At 47.7% G+C, this 17,032-nt stretch overlaps 1 protein-coding gene across 1 annotated transcript in view; it reads left to right on the top strand.

Annotated features, from left to right (window-relative positions):
• The first annotated feature begins 5,089 nt into the window (after positions 1 to 5,089).
• Positions 5,090 to 17,032, top strand: part of SLC36A2 (solute carrier family 36 member 2) — a 37,887-nt gene continuing 25,944 nt past the window's right edge. Inside the window, exons 1-4 of the mRNA XM_075541844.1 lie at positions 5,090 to 5,341; positions 8,217 to 8,307; positions 9,029 to 9,117; positions 10,108 to 10,203. Coding sequence (XP_075397959.1) covers positions 5,181 to 5,341; positions 8,217 to 8,307; positions 9,029 to 9,117; positions 10,108 to 10,203 — 437 coding nt within the window. The 5' untranslated portion in view covers positions 5,090 to 5,180. The remainder of the gene's footprint in view (positions 5,342 to 8,216; positions 8,308 to 9,028; positions 9,118 to 10,107; positions 10,204 to 17,032) is intronic.

Here is a 17,032-nt window from a genome sequence, read left to right as displayed (position 1 = left end):
ATTTTATTTTTGTAGTGTGTGTTAGTGTGGATACTCTAGAGAAACAAATCAACAGAAGTTCATATGTATAAGAGAGAGTTTTATATAAAGGGTGAGTGAACATCAAGAAAACGTCCCAACCCAGTGCTGCCCATGCCCACAAGTCCAACATTAACCCATCTGTTCGACACCAATCCGCAAAGTCCTCCTCCATCTCACAACACACACACACACACACACACACACACACACACTGATACCAACTGTAGGAGGAAAGCTGAATCAGTGAACATGTAAGCATCTCAGCACTGGCAGGGGTCTCCACAAGGGTGTTCCAGCACCCAGGGCTGCATCTGGTAGGTCCATGTGGCTTCTCCTTGGGGATGTCTTGCAGGAAGTGAGGCTTGCCAAATGAAGCAGGGAATGGGCTAAGGCAGCTGCATCCTGGTCTGACCATCAGAAAGCAAGAGACCCGAGAACTAGAAAGGTGAGGCTCACCGAGCCATTTATCTCTCCGCCTTTCAATTAACCCCACATGTGTTTATCGGCCAGGTTGGCACAATAAACTAGAAAGATAGTGTTTCTAGGTACACTGCAGCAACACCCAATTCAAACCAAACTCAGTGACATCACGTTGATTCTGATTTATTACAGTCCTAGAGGACAGAGTAGAACTGCCTCTTGGGAGTGCCAAGGCTGTAAATCCTTGTGAGAGCAGAAAGCCTCATTTTGCTCTCCTGGAGCAAGGAGTGGTTTTGAACTGCTGATTTTTCTCTTAGCAGCCCAACAGGATGTCTAAACAACAGTTCCCAGTTCCCGAGGGACATTTCAAGAGGCCTGAATTCAAAGTGAAGTTGTGCTTCTGGTACTTTCTGAATCGCCCTAGACAAATGAAGTGACCTCTATCATCCTCAATGTCCTCATTTGTTCAATGGGGATAATAATCTTATAAAAGATGCATAGGGACCCTTGGTAGGGTTTCTGAAGCAGTAACTATTTACAGGAGCAAATAACTCACAAAAACTCACTGCCATCAAGTGAATCCCATCTGCGGAGGCTTTAGCTCTTTCTGAATGAAGAAAGCCTCACGCTTCCCCTCTCGGAGCAATTGGTAAGTGTCAACTAATGACCCAGGCAGGTGCCTCATCTATACAATGGGACAATAGTGCTTAGCATTTCGTCTACAGCAGTGGTTCTCAACCTTCCTAATGCTGCGACCCTTTCATACAGTTCTTCATGTGGTGGTGACCCCCAACCATAACATTATTTTTGTTTCTACTTCATTACTGTAATTTTGCTACCCCTATGAAAGGGTGATTCAACCCTCAAAGGGGTCGCGACCCACAAGTTGAGAACCACTGGCCTAGAACTTTGACTGGAGCATAGGCACTACCCCATACAGGTGCGTTATTTTTGTTTCGGTGCGGGAAAGAGCCGCAGTAATCAGACAGTTGATGGGGAGGTACCTGAGGAGTGCTCTGGGAGAAGGAAGAATGAGTCCTTCTAGTCTGGGCTGGGCTCTGCGAGGCAAAATAAGGCTTCCTTCTCCTGAAAAAAAGTCACCATTTTGGAAACGCACTGGGGCAGTTCTACCCTGTCAAACAGGACGGCAGGGGTTAGAGCTGACTTGTTGGCTGTGGGGGGGCTGTTTTATTTAGGACAGGTCTTTCCTTTTGTTTCTGGGGTCTCCAACCTCCAGCCCAAAAGGAGGCCTTGCCAGCAGTCTCAGCGGAGTTTAGCATTTCTCCGCTCCCTGCCTCGGTCCTCTAACCTATTTCAAAGGGGGCTGTAGTTCCCATCCCATCCTCAGACCACCAGCCCACTGCTGTCCAGGCAGTTCCAACTCAAGCTGTCCTCTAGAGGGTGTCTGGAGCTAGAAATCCTCATGCGAGCAGGAAGCCCCGCTGCTCTCCTGCGGATCGGTTAGTGGGTTTGACATGCTGACCTGTGATCGGCAGCCCAACACGTAACCTGCTCTTCCACCAGTGGAATGTGAACTTGGGTCTGTAACAGAGTCACCGGAGAACCTGATGAGCATCCAAAGGCCCGTGTCCTATTCTATCTACTTCAATGAGCCTGAGTCTGTGTTGTTTATGATTATGTCCCCAGATGATCCTCATACATACCATGTTTCAGAACTACACAGAAGCAGGAGAGGAGCAAGGTTCTCTGCTTATTCTAAAGGGACATAAAAGATCCTTATCCTTATGCAAACCCATTTGTCCTGTCTCCAGTGGAGGTGCCAAGGAGGCAGGCTAGTCACATGCAAGTTGTACATGCAGAGCCCGCCCAGGGGAGGAGCTAGGACTGTATCCTGGTATTCAGTGGGGATGAGTGGTCCAGGTCTCACCAATACCCGTGGGCTCCTCCTAGTCCCCACTTCACAAAGAGGGAAGCTGAGGCCCAAAGGAGAGAACCCCTTTTGCCAGGGCCACAGGAGATTCACAGAAGCACCACAGTGGAAACCAGACTCTGGATGGTTATTGGGGGGGGGGGGCTTTTACCATATGAGAAGCCCTCTTGGTTCCTGACAGGTGGGACAAGTTGGGGGTCTGTAGGTGATGTCTTACGAGTTTCCTTTTGGTTCATGACTGGGAAGGAGCCCAGCCAGAACTCCAGAGCCCAGCCAGAGATTCCAAAAGTCCCTTTCGGAAAAGTCTGACAATGAACTTGTAACTTGCAGAGATGCCAAGAACAAGCCTCAATAGTTAAAATGTGACTCACTGGTCTTATTGCCTGAGCAGGCACAGAGAGCTGCCATGAGAGCCTGGACTAGAATCAACTCCTGGAATTTCAGGGTCTGATTGAGGGACCGAGGGATGCCCTGTGACCACATAGCACTCAGCAGCTTCGACCGTGGACCGATGACAGTTCTCAAAGCACAGCAAGTGTTTCGGCTACCTCGGGACGAGACACTGGAGGGTGATACCAAGAGTTACACCAGGAAGCAAGTGTGGGCTTCGGAAGCAGAAAGACGTGGCTAGAGTCAGCTTCCAGCTCTGTGAGTTAGCAGCACTGACCTTGGGAAGGCCCGTCTTTACTTCTCTCAGCCTCAATTTCCACATTGTTAAAATAATTAGAATAATCACACTCCTCAAAGAAGTAGGCGTCGTGGGGCATGAGATGCATACCACTGGATGAGTGGGCCTGTGTGTGACGGAGAAAATATATTCTATGTTTGAGAAAACGAACATAGAATTATTGAGACACAAAGAGCCTCCCATCAGGGAAGGCTCTGAGGAATCCATTCCGGAGGCGACCTCTTTTTGGGAGCTCTTTGCTCTCAGCAGCACGCCACCGATGTCCGGGCTATGATGGGATGATAGTAAAGGTCCGGTCAGGCTGGAATGAAATGCTGATGTTTTGGTACGGGAGAAAGCTCTGCCGATTCAGCTGTCCACGAAGCAGAAACAACGACAGGAAACGGGGCACTTGAGATTCCCCCACCCCAAGACCTTCTTGAGAGACAGAGGTTCTATTCTGAAGGTCATGCATGACATCAGAAAGCTCTCCTCTTTCCAGACTCCAGTGTGCTGCTTGTGAAAAATAGACGGAGAGTTGTACAATCTCTGTACCTCCCCACTTCCTAAGGGAAAGCCCCCCACTGTCACCTTGGAGCCTCACAAAAACTAAAGAGGGTGGCACAAACGGCCAAGGACAACAAATGACCGAAAAGTTGGCTGTTTGAGTCTGCCCAGAGGAGCCTCCCAAGAAAGGTCTGGCAGTTGACTTCTCCAAGAAACAGCCCCAGAAAACCCTGTGGCACACAGTTATAGTCTGGCCTGAGATTGCCACGAATCAGAGTTGACTGTACCGCCACAGGTCTGTGAGAGACGGGCCCAGAAGCGATTACCTTGTGCCAGATTGAACATCCATCCAGAAGTGGAAGCCGCAGTCCTGTGATAGTAACAGGCTACTGTTTAAAAATCCTGATGCAGCTGGCTTAGCCCACCAAAATGTCCACCCTTCAGCTAAGCAGGCATTCTCAGGTGTCCCTGGGCCCACTTGGAGGACACCCTCATCTGCAGGTGGCCAGTGCGGAGCCCAGCTGCAGGCATCATGAACGTCCCTTCTCTCTTATCAGAAAGATATTCTAATAGATCGTTTCAGGAGGGCACCTCACTGAAGGTAGTACAACAGGTATATGGAGAGGAGACCCCTCCCCCACTGCCACCACAGCGGACACTTGGTGTCCTGCTGAGTAAGCGCCCCAAGACACCGATGTCCCTCAGATTGGCTCGGGTCAGAGTTTATGTCTTTTTACCTCTCCATCTAGAAGTCTCCCCCTCTTTAGGGCTTGGGCCCAAACAGCTGGCTCCAGTCCCTTTCCAGCTGTGTAAGCTCAGCCAGGCTCAGTCACCCCACGGATCCTCAGTCCTCGTTATTTTTCAATTTATAGAATTAAAGTGAGGAAACATAGGAAGTACATAAAAACACGTCTGTTGCTTAGTATGACTGGCGTCGTGATTACGCGTTGGGCTGCGATCCGCCAGGTCCGCAGTTCGAAACTGCCTGCCGCTCTGTGGGGGGCGGGGGGAAGAAGGGGTTTTCGTTGCACTGCCCTTAACTGTTGCCGTCTCGGAAGCCACAGGGGCAGTTCCACCCTGCCCTTAGGGTCACTACTAGTTGGCCTCCACTCGAAGGCAGTGAGTTTGGTTCGGTTTCGGTTTGTTACTTAGAAAACACTCTGCTGTGGAGTCCATTCAGACCCCCAGCAACCCTGCATAAGGTTTCCGAGGCTGTGAAAATTTAGGGGGCGCACAGCCTCTTCTTTCTCTCACAGGGCCCTGTGGGTTTGAACCACCGGCCTTGATCTTGCAATTAGTAGTCCCACTTTACCTCCCGTCCAACCAGGACTCCCAAGGGCTTACTAAGCACTAGTTGCTGAATGCTGAGTATCATAGTCACTGTTGCCATTCTGTTGTTAGGTAATGCCAGTGCTAGGGGGTCACTCCCTCCTCCTCATCCACCTCCTTCTTCTCCCTGGAGCGGAGCTCCTCTGTCTTCCACGCGCTGCCACCGGGAGAGGAGGAGGTGCCTTGGGGGAGGACCTCGCTCCAAGAGGTGGGCGGGGCCGGCTTGCTGGAGCCCCAGCCCCTGAGCCCGGCGGGCGGGCGTGCAGCTGGACGAGGCGCCTTCCTACGTGTCCCCTTGCGAGCCAGATTTCCTCAGCACCCTGAGCTTTCTCTTGGGAAGCAGTCATGTCTTCGACCACGAATGCCAGGGGTGCCCAGGGAACTGACTCCCTCAAGCTGGACTTCATGTCCCCTGCCGAAAGCGGCCAGGATCTGCAGAAGCCCTCCAGCTTCTTGGATGGAAGCCCTTCGGAGTCCCCGGGCTTGGAGAAGGCCAAGGGCATTACGTGAGTGCTGTTTCTGCCCTCCAGCCTGCGAGCTGGCGGTGGCAAAAATCCCGGAGGGGGCGTGGGGAGACCAAGGGTGGGGAAGGCAGAGCCCCGCTGAGCGGGACGGGGCTCAAGAAGGCAGGGGTGGAGAACGTCAGAACAGTCTTTCATATAGTTAGAAACCCAGACCTTGGCTCTGTCACTCCCCAGGTGTACTGCTGGGGAAGCCGCACCACCTGAGGCACCACCTGAGTCCCTGGCAGAGTGGAGGCTGGATTCCAGTGCTGGCCCCAAAGTCCATGTTGTTTCTGTTAAGCCTACTAATATAGACACAACCTCCAGCCTCTTGGAGGAAAAGTTAAGACGGGGTCTAAAATCCCCGGCCACCTCCATGACAAACAAGCCTTGCCTCCTCCCTGTCCCCTGCATGACGCTGCTGACCACCAGATCAGCAGTTCAAATCTGCCAGCGGTTCCAAGGGAGAAAGACAGGGCTTTCTACCGCGATGGGGGGAACAAGCCTCAGGGGCGGCTCTATCCTGTCCCATTGGGTGACTGAGTCAGAAATTATTTGGTAGCGGAAGTTCGGGTTGTTTTTGTTTGTTTGCTCTTTTGTCTCCTACCTGTAGTTATCCTGGCCTCTTTTTCGGATGGGAATCTCAGGGAGGACACCAAAAAGCAAAGCATGCGGAAGATTCCAGTGGTGGTGTTTTCGGTTTTGCTTCATAGACTTTCGAGCTGAGACAGGAGGGTCTGTCCGAAGAAGATGGGAAGGGAAGCCAAGCTACAAGGTCCCCAGCTCCTTTCCCTCTGCCTAGCCCCCACCCCTCAACCGGGGGCTGCTAACTTACTTCGTGGGGTGCTGGCGGTAGAGGGGTTCTGCTGCTTTAAAAGGAAACCAGTAAACACCCTTGGTGTAATCGAAAGAGCATCAGGCCAAGAATCAAATCTATATTTAAGCTGTGCTTCTGGTGCTTCTCAGTTTCCCTGGAAGTGAAGCAGGCATGAATTGAAGGTGCCATGAGGTAATGGCAGAGGTCAATTGTGAAGTGGGGCTGGTGGCAGGAGGAGGCAAACAGGTCTACGCTGTGGCCTGGGTTGGTTGACGTGAGGCCCCTCGTCCTGGGGACTGCTGAGACAGTGTGACCTTGAGGGAGCACGTTTTAGCCTTGCAGCCACGCTTAGCTGGGGAGGGTATTTCTCAATCAAAGGCCTTGGGGGAGCCATCTGGCCTGAAATAACACATGGTTTGGTAGCAGTGTCTGCTACTTAATAATTGTAGCAATAAAGTAAGTCAGAGGTGGGGGGAGGGAAGAAGAGTAGCAGTCCGGCTGAACATGGCACCTTGGAAGCCCGTTCAAATCCCCACTTAGTGGCTCAGCCTCCTGGCTTTGCGATGCTGCTTCTGTGTGCTTGGCTTGCTGTTCTGTAATGTGGACCCACTGCAGGTTTGCCCCTAGCAGCCAGCCGCACCGCAGGAGAAGAAGGAGGCTATTTAGTTCCGTCAAAATGTATAGCCTTGGAAACCACAACCGTGGTCGCTATGAGTCAGAGAATCAACTCAGTGGGGGTGGGTTAGTGTGTGTGTGTGTGTGTGTGTGTGTGTGTGTGTGCTCGCGCGTGCGTTTTATGGGGGCTCTAGAGGTGACTGAACATAAAGCAGTTACATTGAGAACTCAGGTCTCCTGAATCTCAGTCCAGTCCTTTGCTCAAATCATTGCTCTATATTTTCAAGTGACTCGCGTGACCCAAAGTTAAATCTGATTTCTGAAGCACTCCTTAGCTAGAAATCTCCAAAGTGGCCTGTTGAGTCAATCCAGTTGCAAATAGAACTCCTCACTGATGCCTGAGGGTGCAGTGTTTTATCAGTAAGGTTGACACCTGCGGGAGGGAGATAAAAGCCAAGCCATGTGAGTCCCCCCCACCTGCCCCCAATTGTGCATTTAGCCCGTAAGGCTTCTAACAGCACTTAGAGGACTAAGGGCCTTATCATAAAGATACAGGTGTCTGGGGCCGTTCTTTCTAACATTTTCAGACGTTCAGCAAAGTTGAGCATGCTTCATTGTAAGCTTGCTAAGGAAAGGCTTTAAGTTTTAAATCCCTGGTTTCTCCAACCCAAGACCAAGCTTCTTCCAAAACACTGATTTTCAGAGCGGGAAGACACAGGGATTGTCCAAAGCTCCTAAAATAAACTCACCCCCCCCCACCTGGTGCACTGGAATGATGCAATGGGATCGGGGGAGGGGGCTCTGGAGTCCAATCTCCAAATGGCACTGTCTCCAGATGCACCTGGGGACCCAAATATCTGACCTATATCTTCCAGAAATCATATCTGTTTTGTTGTTGTTGTTGTTTCAGTTTATCCTTTCCTCTCTCCTCTATGTCCAATCCTGCTTCCCCTACTAATTTCTTGGCATAGTCACTGTCCCCTCTCTGAGCGTCCGACACTTCCCCAGTTATGAAATGGGGTTGTACTACAAGCTGTTTGGGGCCATCCCCAGGAGACACCTCGTAGAGGTGCATGAGAAGATCCGGGTCTTTGAAGCTGCCCTGAGGTTGGATTCTGGCTCCCCTAGACGTCCATGGGCTGGTCACTAATAAAACTCTGTGCTTCCCTTTTCTCAGCTGCAAACGCGGTACATTGGTTGCCCCTTTCTCACAGTCGAAACAGGAAGATTAAATGTGATTGTGCTTAGAGAGTACTGAGCACAGACGATGGTACACATGAGTGCTAGCTCCTAATGCCAAGACATTTGGTCAGCCTACAGAGAGCCCCTATGTGACAGGCAAGAACAAGGTGACAGATGGCTAGGGAGCCCTCCACTGACGGACTGACTATGGGACCTACTCGCCTCCACACACCCACGTCCTCACACCTCCTTCCTCTCGTGCAGGGGGTTCCAGACCTTGGTTCATCTGGTGAAAGGGAACATGGGCACAGGGGTCCTGGGACTCCCCCTGGCCATCAAGAATGCGGGCATCCTGGTAAGAACCGCTGGTACTGGGAGCCAGTGGAGGCTTGGGTTGTGGGAGAAGAAGGCCGTAGCCATTTGTGTGGTTCTGAAAGCAGCGGTCTTTCAAGGAGGCAGCCAGGTCCAAACTTGGCGTCCGGACAGCTAGCCTGGGCTAGGTTATGTTTTTCCTGGAGAAATTGGCCAATCGTTTTTCCACTCTTTGGACTTCTCAGTCCAGTAAGGAGGTCCAACCTTGGTAGAAGTGGAGGATTGGACAGCGACCATTTTCCATGTGTGTCCTGCAAAGCCCCGTGCTCCCCTGGGGTCCCCCGGAGGCAGGATTCTGTGCCCGACTCCCAGCACAGCACCAATACCCTGTTCTAATGGCGTTCTGTCCTTTGGAGCTCTGCTTGGGGTTACATATATTTTTAGCAGTAATTATTTTATTTGACAAAAATCATTTATTTTATTTTTATTGTTGAAAATGTACACAGCAAAACATGCAGCAGCTCAACAACAAGCTCTACATGTACAACTCGGTCACACTGATTACATCCTTCAGGACGGGCAACCGGTCTCACCTGTCTAGCGATTGCGCCATGGCTGCCCGATGAGCTCCTTCTCGAACTCCGGTTATCTGGTCTTAGACGGCATTTGAGAAGCCATTTGCCATAAAATCTTTGGGCTCGGAAGTCGTCAGATCCCTCCTCTCGGTCTCCTTCTAACCCCTCTCGTCTCCCCCCCCCCTTCAGATGGGCCCGCTCAGTGTGCTGGTCATAGGCTTCGTGGCCTGTCACTGCATGCGCCTCCTGGTCAAGTGTGCCCGGCACTTCTGTCACAGGTGAGGGAAACTGTGTCCTCTGGCCCATTCCTTCGGCATGTGGTTCTTGGGGACCTCCCAGACAACCAGGACACACCGCTGTTAGTCGCCATCATGTGGAAGCAGAGCCCCAGGCCTTTTCTTCCACAGAGCCACGGGGTGGGTTCAAACTGCCAACCTGGAGGGAAGCAGTTGAGCAGAAACTGTATTGACCGCCTGTACTTACTTCCATCGAGTTGCGTCCCACTCGTAGTAAGTCTGAATAGGGTTTCTGAGACTGAAACTCTATGAGAGGAGACAGCCTCCTCTCTCCCCCACAAAGCAGCTGGTGGCTTTGAACCACCAACCTTTCCATTAGCAGCCCAACCACCCAACCCCTAAGCAATCTGTACATAGCAGAAGTTGAATTCTTAATCTTCTCCAAGAAAGCCACGGAAAAGAGAATGCACTCAAGGGTTAAGGTAGGCTTCTGCCACTGGGCTCCTCATGAAAATTATGCTCCATTCGAGTTTCCTGGGATGGCTTTTCTGAAGTGGATCACCAGGTCTTGCTTCTAAGGCACCTCCGAGTGGGCTCAACTCTCCAAACCTTTGACCTGCAGCTAAATGCATTAAGTTGTATTACCAGGGACTCCACATTACTCAACAGGTGATCCAAATCAGGCCATTGTGCTCATCTGCTTGGCTTGTCTATAAATTGGGCATAAACAATTCATGCTCAATCCTGCCTTAGAAAATTATCCTGAGGAGCCAGTGGGACTGGAGCTCTGAAAACTGCAGGACTGGTGCAAGGAATGTATTGTTCCTCTTGTTACCTGGGGCTTGATTTATTCCACAGGTGAGGATAGCAAGTCAGCCAGGAAGTGCCACCAGTTGTTAGAGTCTGAATTGGAACTCAGGTCTCCACCCAGCCATCGCCCCATGCTCCAGAGGGCTGTGCCTAGTTCAGTATCTCCTAACTTTTGAGTCTGTGGTCCTTTACAACTGTGTATGGGCTCTCTCTCTCCCACAGGCTTAACAAGCCCTTCATGGACTATGGGGACACAGTGATGCACGGACTAGAATCCAGCCCCAGCCTCTGGCTCCGGAACCACGCCCACTGGGGAAGGTACTTTGTTCTTGCTTGGCCTGCAGTGGATGGGAATGCTATGGTCAGAGATGTCTTCTTCCCTGGAAAAGTCAACCACGTGGCACACAATGACAGGATTCCCAGGAGGCATTAATTGGCAACATCTCTGTCCAGTCCCTTCTTGCACGCTCCCAGTAATAGGTGTGCGTTCTGTTGCTATTCAACTTTAATATTACCTTCTCTCTGGTTGTGTCGTGTTACACACGGGGCCGCAATGATTGGCAGTTTGAAACCCCCAGCAGCTCCACAGAAGAAAAACTGTGTTTTCTATTACTTTCAACAGTTACAGTGTCAGAAACCCACCAGGGATTTCTATGAGTCAGTGAATTTGGTTTGGGTTATTTGGGGGTAGGGGAGTGTGGAGGACTACCTTTTATTTAACATGTATCCAATTGCTACCATGTACCAAGCCAAAACCAAACTTAATGTCACCAATTAATTCGGACTCTTAGCAACCATACAGAACAGAGTAGATGTGCCATATGGGTTTCAGAGACTGTAACTTTTTATGGGAGTAGAAAGCCTCACTCCCATGGAGTGGCTAGTGGTTTTGAACTGCTGACCTTGTGGTTTTGAACTCCTGGGGGCTTGGGGAGAGATTGGGGGAGAAGAGAAATTACAAGGTTAGTAATTATGTCTCACACAGTGCATAGTCCAATGGTATATTTAGATATATTTAACACAGATATTTGATAACCTTGGGTATAAATAACATGAAGGAAAGAAGTACAGGTTTCTATTGAAGAGATACTTAGGCTTGGGAGAGGGTTTTTCAGGATGGAACAGCTGAGCAGAGTTCTGAAGGAAGGCACTGGAAAGTTGGGGAATGCCCTGGAAGTAGGCAGGGCCTTGCACAAAGAAGGAAAGGCACATGTGATAGCCCCAGAGCAAGAAAGAGCATGGGGCAGTTTCAAGGTACAGAAACTACAGGCAGATTAAGGGCAGACAGCCAGGGAGGCGAAACAGGCGAAGGAACCTGGTGCTGGTTCAGGTCCTGCTGGGTGCATTGGACCCTCTTAAAAATCTTGCACTTTTCTTGAAAGATACTTGCATTTGGGGGGCTTTGAGCAGTGAAATGGCCGTGCTTGCATTGTTTGAAGATCTGCCTGGCTCTGAGAAGAGACAAGATTATAAGAGAGTAAGAGTGGATTTAGACCAGGGAGGAGGCTGTTGACAATAGCCAGACCAGTGGAAATGGTGGCTTGAACGCAGCTGGTGGTAGTAGGGATGGAGAAGCACAGAATACTGGTAAAAAAACAAACAAACAAACAAAAAACCAAAGCACCTCGAATCTCAAAATGACTGCCACTGAGTCAATTCTGATTCGTAGCAGTCCCACAGAGCAGAAGAGAACTGCCCCCGGGGGTTCCCAAGGCTGTAAGTTTCTACAGGAGCAGAAAGCCTCATCTTTCTCCAGAGGGGCAGCTGCGGGTTCAAAGGGCTGACCTCTTAGCAGCCCAACAGGAACCCATGAGGCCACCAGGGCTCCTTCAAATCCCAGAAAAAGAGGGGGAAAGAAAGGAGGAGTCAAGAGTGGCTCATATTGCTGAAGAATTCTCTTTTGGACACGTTGGGCTTGAGATGGACCATCAGCATGGAGATAGCAGATGTGTGTGTGTATGTGTAAATGTTAATCTAACAATCCACCCCTTTACACACCTCACAGCCCCTAGAGCCCTTCTACTCATTGTTGGGCACATGAAATAGTGTTTCTTGCTCCATTTAAGTACCTTGTTCCACTAATTATTTTCTCCCTGGTAACTAGAATGTTTTTCTTATAGACTCTTCCCCTAAGGATTTGAAGATATTCATACATCTGTATCTCCATTTTAAAAATTATCGATTAATTATTTTAAAAATAAATTTATATCATATCTCATAGTCAGCATATCATTAGTTATTCAGCAAATATTTGTGAAGTTCTTCAGTGTGTAAGGATATGTTTTTGGCAACAGTTTATAAAGATGAGTGGAATGGACACCAAGCAGATTGGAACTCACACTCTAGTTTTGTGACACAAAGTCTCCCCGCTGACCAATGGCATCACTCAGTCAGTGCCACTCAGTGTGGTACCTTAGAGTGCCACCCTACCATGGACCTCCTTCTCTACCAGACTGCACAGAGTCACTAGTAATGCTCATGATCCATTTTAATAATGAAATAGTATGTGATAAATACATAAAGGCACTTCAGAAAAGTTTGCGGACCCAGAAGGATCTTATTTGGACCTCCCACTAAGTGAACTGGTCTTGACCTTAAACATACCTGTAGCGGGTAGAAGGAACTGAACTACACCCTTGGACTTAAGGCTAAACTACCCACGTGTGAGAAGAAACAGATGACTACTTCAGTTCAGACCTCTTGCTCTGAGGGAACCCAATAAAGGGCAACTCAAGACGACCATGTATTTGCTACTTCTCTGCTCTCTTTGCTTCTTTGTGACACGTCTTAGTCCTGCAGGCATAGTTCTGCCTTTGTGAATGAGTGTTACGGAACATTTTGCCCTACCTCCAACACTCCTTGGCTGTGTAGTGTTCACTCAAGTTTTTAATCTATACAAATCAACAACCAAGTTTTGGGGTCTAAAAAGCTCTCCTATACATGCATACTCTCCTTTTCTCAGCAGTGTTTTAAATTCTATACCACTGGCTAAATTCATGATACTATCAATAGAGTTTCCATTTGCCCCATAGGGGTGTTTTAAAATGTTTCCCAATAATGATGTCTCTAAATGGGCCAGGGACATGTATTAAACCATAGATATATGAAAGGGTATTGAATTCATACTTAATCAAAGTCCTAGTTCTTATGACAAGACCGTACTCAACACTTGCCCTCATGAAAATGTGGGTGCTATAGCAAAGTGTAGTGAAGAAATCAGCTAGTGCCTGGAGATCAGAAAGAGCAGCATCTGGGGTCCACAAGACCTGTCTTAAAACTTGAAGTTACCTAAGTGAGGGCATTAATTAGCTCCACGTGGAAGAAACACCAACCTATGTGATCCAAAAATTATAAATAAAATTCTAAGTATCTGGTATGCAGAAAGCTATGGGTGATAGTGAAATCCCAAAATCCATTTTCAAGGCCTCCACATGGATTAAGCCTCTGGGCAATGTTTCGTTCTGTTGTGCATCAGGCGTGTATAGGTCAGAACCAACTCAATAGGACCTCACAGCAAAATCCCCTCTGATTATTGACCAGACATGTGAATAGCATGGCTATCAGACAGAGTACATTGGAAAGTGGACTCATGCAGATATAGTTAGTTTAAAATCTAAAATCTGATCATTTGCTTTCTCTTTTGACCCATTTTAAATTTGTTCTGCTTTTTAAAAAATTACTTTCTGCTTTGTTTATTTCAATATTATTGTTAGATATTTGTTGTTGCTTAGTTTTTGTATGTTTTTCTTTATGCAAAATATAAGCTATGTAAATTTCTAGAGGAACTAACCAGATCAATAGTTTCTGAGGGTTATGAGAGGGAGATTGGGGGAAATGGGGAGCTAACAATGAATGCAAGGAAGAAGAAAACATGCTAAAATTGATTGTGGTGATGATTTTCTTAAAACATTTTATTGGGGCTCATACAACTCTTATCACAATCCATACATACATCCATCGTGTCAAGCACATTTGTACATTTGTTGTCATCATCATTCTCAAAACATTTGCTTTCTACTTGAACCCTTGGTATCAGCGCCTCATTTTCCCCCACCCTTCCCACTTCCCCACCCTCCCTCCCTCACAAACCCTTCATAATTTATAAATCATTATTATTTTTTCATGTCTTACACTGTCCAATGTCTCCTGTCACCCACTTTTCTATTGTCTGTCCCCCAAGGAGGGGATTATATGTAGATCATTGGGATTGGTTCTCCCCCCACCTTTCCCTTACCCTCCTGGTATATCTCTATTGGTCCTGAAGGGATCCTCTGTCCTGGATTCCCTCTGTTTCCAGCTCTGATCTGTACCAGTGTACATCCTCTGGTCTAGCTGGATTTGAAAGATAGAATTGGGATCATGAGAGTGGGGATTGGGGTGGGGGCGGGGAGAGCATTAAAGAACTAGAGGAAAGTTCTATGTTTCCTCTATGAAACTATGTTTCATTGTTAATATACTGCACCCTGACTGGCTCGTCTCCTCTCCATGACCCTTCTCTAAGGGGATGTCCAGTCGCCCACAGATGGGCTTTGGGTCTCCACGCTGAACTCCCCCTCATTCACAATGATATGATTTTTTGTTCTTTGATGGTTGATACCTGATCCCATCGACACCTTGTGATCACACAGGCTGGTGTGCTTCTTCCATGTGGGCTTTGATGCTTCTCAGCTAGATGGCCACTTGTTTACCTTCAAACCTGTAAGACCCCAAATGCTATATCTTTTGAGAGCTGGGCACCATCAGCTTTCTTCACCACATTTGCTTATGCACCCACTTTGTCTTCAGCGATTGTGTCGGAAAGGTGAGCATCACGGAATGTGTGGTGATGATTTTACAACTTCTTTTAATATGTATAAGCCAATGAATTGTATGCTATGTCAATAAAATGTTAAATCTTTTAGTTTAAAAAAACCCTTAAAATGGAAGGAGAAAATAATTGGTGGAAATTTTCCATTATCTTTTAATTCCACTTCCCATGAATTCTATGAAGCCCCCTCATGGTTATAATTGCTTAAATCAAACATTTATTAGATTATATGAATACTAAAAACAAAATATTGTATAAAATATTTCTGCATTGAATTACAACATTAATAGCTCGATCATTATTAATAACTGAGGAGACACTTTAAAATTGTTATTCCTTTCCTTTAATTGCTAATTTGTTCTCAAAAACATATATAGATAGATATAGATATGAGTTCACAGATCATAATTACCACTATATATGGCTAAAACATCAGCACATTTGACAAAATCAGCAATTAAAAAACCACAGGCAGTCATGAAAACAAGTGTGTGCTTGTCACCTGTGTGAATGAAACCACTTGGTTCGGAGAGTTACTAACATTGGGTCATAATGACTGCTCGGGCCTGAGGGCAGTAGAAGGTTCAAAAAGCACATCAGTACAGAATGGAAGTCTTGTAAGTATATTGCTGGTCTGAAGGGGAAAAATGTTTTGTCAGAATAGTACTGATGAAACATACATCATTCCGCCTCCCACTATCATAATCCCAATTCTACCTTACAAATCTCGCTAGACTGTGTACTGATACAGATCAGAGCTGGAAACACAGGGAATCCAGGACAGATAAACCCCTCAGGACCAATAATGAGAGTTGAGATGCCAGGGGATGGAGGGAGGGTGGGGTAGAAAGGGGGAACCAATCACAATGATCTACATATAACCCCTTCCCTGGGGGACGGACAACAGAAAAGTGGGTGAACAGAGACATAGGACAGTGTAAGACATGAAAAAATAATTGATAAATTATCAAGGGTTTATAAGGGAGAGAGGGGAAAAATGAGGAGCTGAAAATGATGGCAGCAAATGTACAAAAGTGCTTGACATACAATAGATATATGTATGGATTGTGATACGGGCTGTATGAGCCCCCAATAAAATGATTTATAAAAAAAAGGAAAAATATTTTATAACTAACACTAGGGTATATTTTTATTAAAAATCATGTATTTCTGCTGAAATCCTGTCCTGAAACTTTACAGACTGTCTTTTTTGGTGTCATCCTGACTGATCTTGTCACCCACACGCCCTAGGGACACCTCTGCTCTGACCTGACTTCCTTACCTGGCACTCACACTCTGTCCTTACCTCAGGAACCACCCCCACCCACCTCCACCCAACCTCCATGGCCCTCCACCCCGAGGTGGGTGTGGTCCACTATTCTCTTCCTGAAACCTTCCTCCCCCTCTACCTTCTTGGTTTCTAAGGGGTCTCTTCTTCCTGGTCCCCCCCCATTTTGGACCACTCCCTTGCACTCTGCATAGACTCTTGTTTCCATCGTGTTGGTTCTCCAGATTGTAGAATGTGCCTTCTACTCTTCTCACTCTGCACAGTCTATAACAGTGTCTCTTGCCTTCTCAAGACTTTGTCCCTCACCTACAAACAAGCTGCCCCAGCTCCGAATAAACAGCTGCCTCCCCGATGCAAGCTCAACCATTCAGATACTAGCAAAGTCATGGTGCTCTGTCCTCTAAAACCCGTTTCCCCTTCTGCGCCTCCCAGTTCATTTTGTGCCCAAGCCCAACACCTGTAAATCACCAGGTTTCTGTAAATTCTAGCTCCTTTTGATCTCTTCAGACTTTAATTCTCTCAACCCTGAAGGTCATGTCTTTGAACTGTGGCTGTTTGTCAACCCCATTATTGCAAGAATCTCCTATCCAGTTTCCTGTCCTGAGTCCTATGCTGTCCACCTGCAGAGGACAACCCATGTGGCAACTAGAGAAACCTGTCTGCTCCTCTGCTGGAAGGCCTGTCCGCTCTTCTTCTTCTTCTGATTCACACGGTTGTCTGTTGCTTCCATTCTGGTGGTGGGTCTTTTTCTTACTTCTCTTTGTCCTTAAAATTTCCCACTCGGGAATCAGTTTTTCTAGGAAGACTTTCCGTCTGCTCCATAATTTGGGGGAAATGCCCTTTTTCTGTGCACCCCTTCATGTCCTATTGCCCACTAGTCTATAAACTACCGGAGGTAAGGACAGTGTGTTGTCTGTGTATTCTGAGAACATAACATAAGGGTACTCACCTGCGGTCGGGGGAGGAGAGATGTTTTTAATGTTAATGATGGCTAATAAAACATTGTGCCTCCTGTCCTACTTAAATGAATGTCAATTATGAGGAAAGTTGCC

Source organism: Tenrec ecaudatus, chromosome 2, assembly GCF_050624435.1.
Source record: "Tenrec ecaudatus isolate mTenEca1 chromosome 2, mTenEca1.hap1, whole genome shotgun sequence".
Classification (NCBI taxonomy): domain Eukaryota; kingdom Metazoa; phylum Chordata; class Mammalia; order Afrosoricida; family Tenrecidae; genus Tenrec; species Tenrec ecaudatus.
The sequence above is the reverse complement of the archived record's forward strand: the minus strand, read 5'-3'. Positions and strand labels throughout refer to the sequence as shown.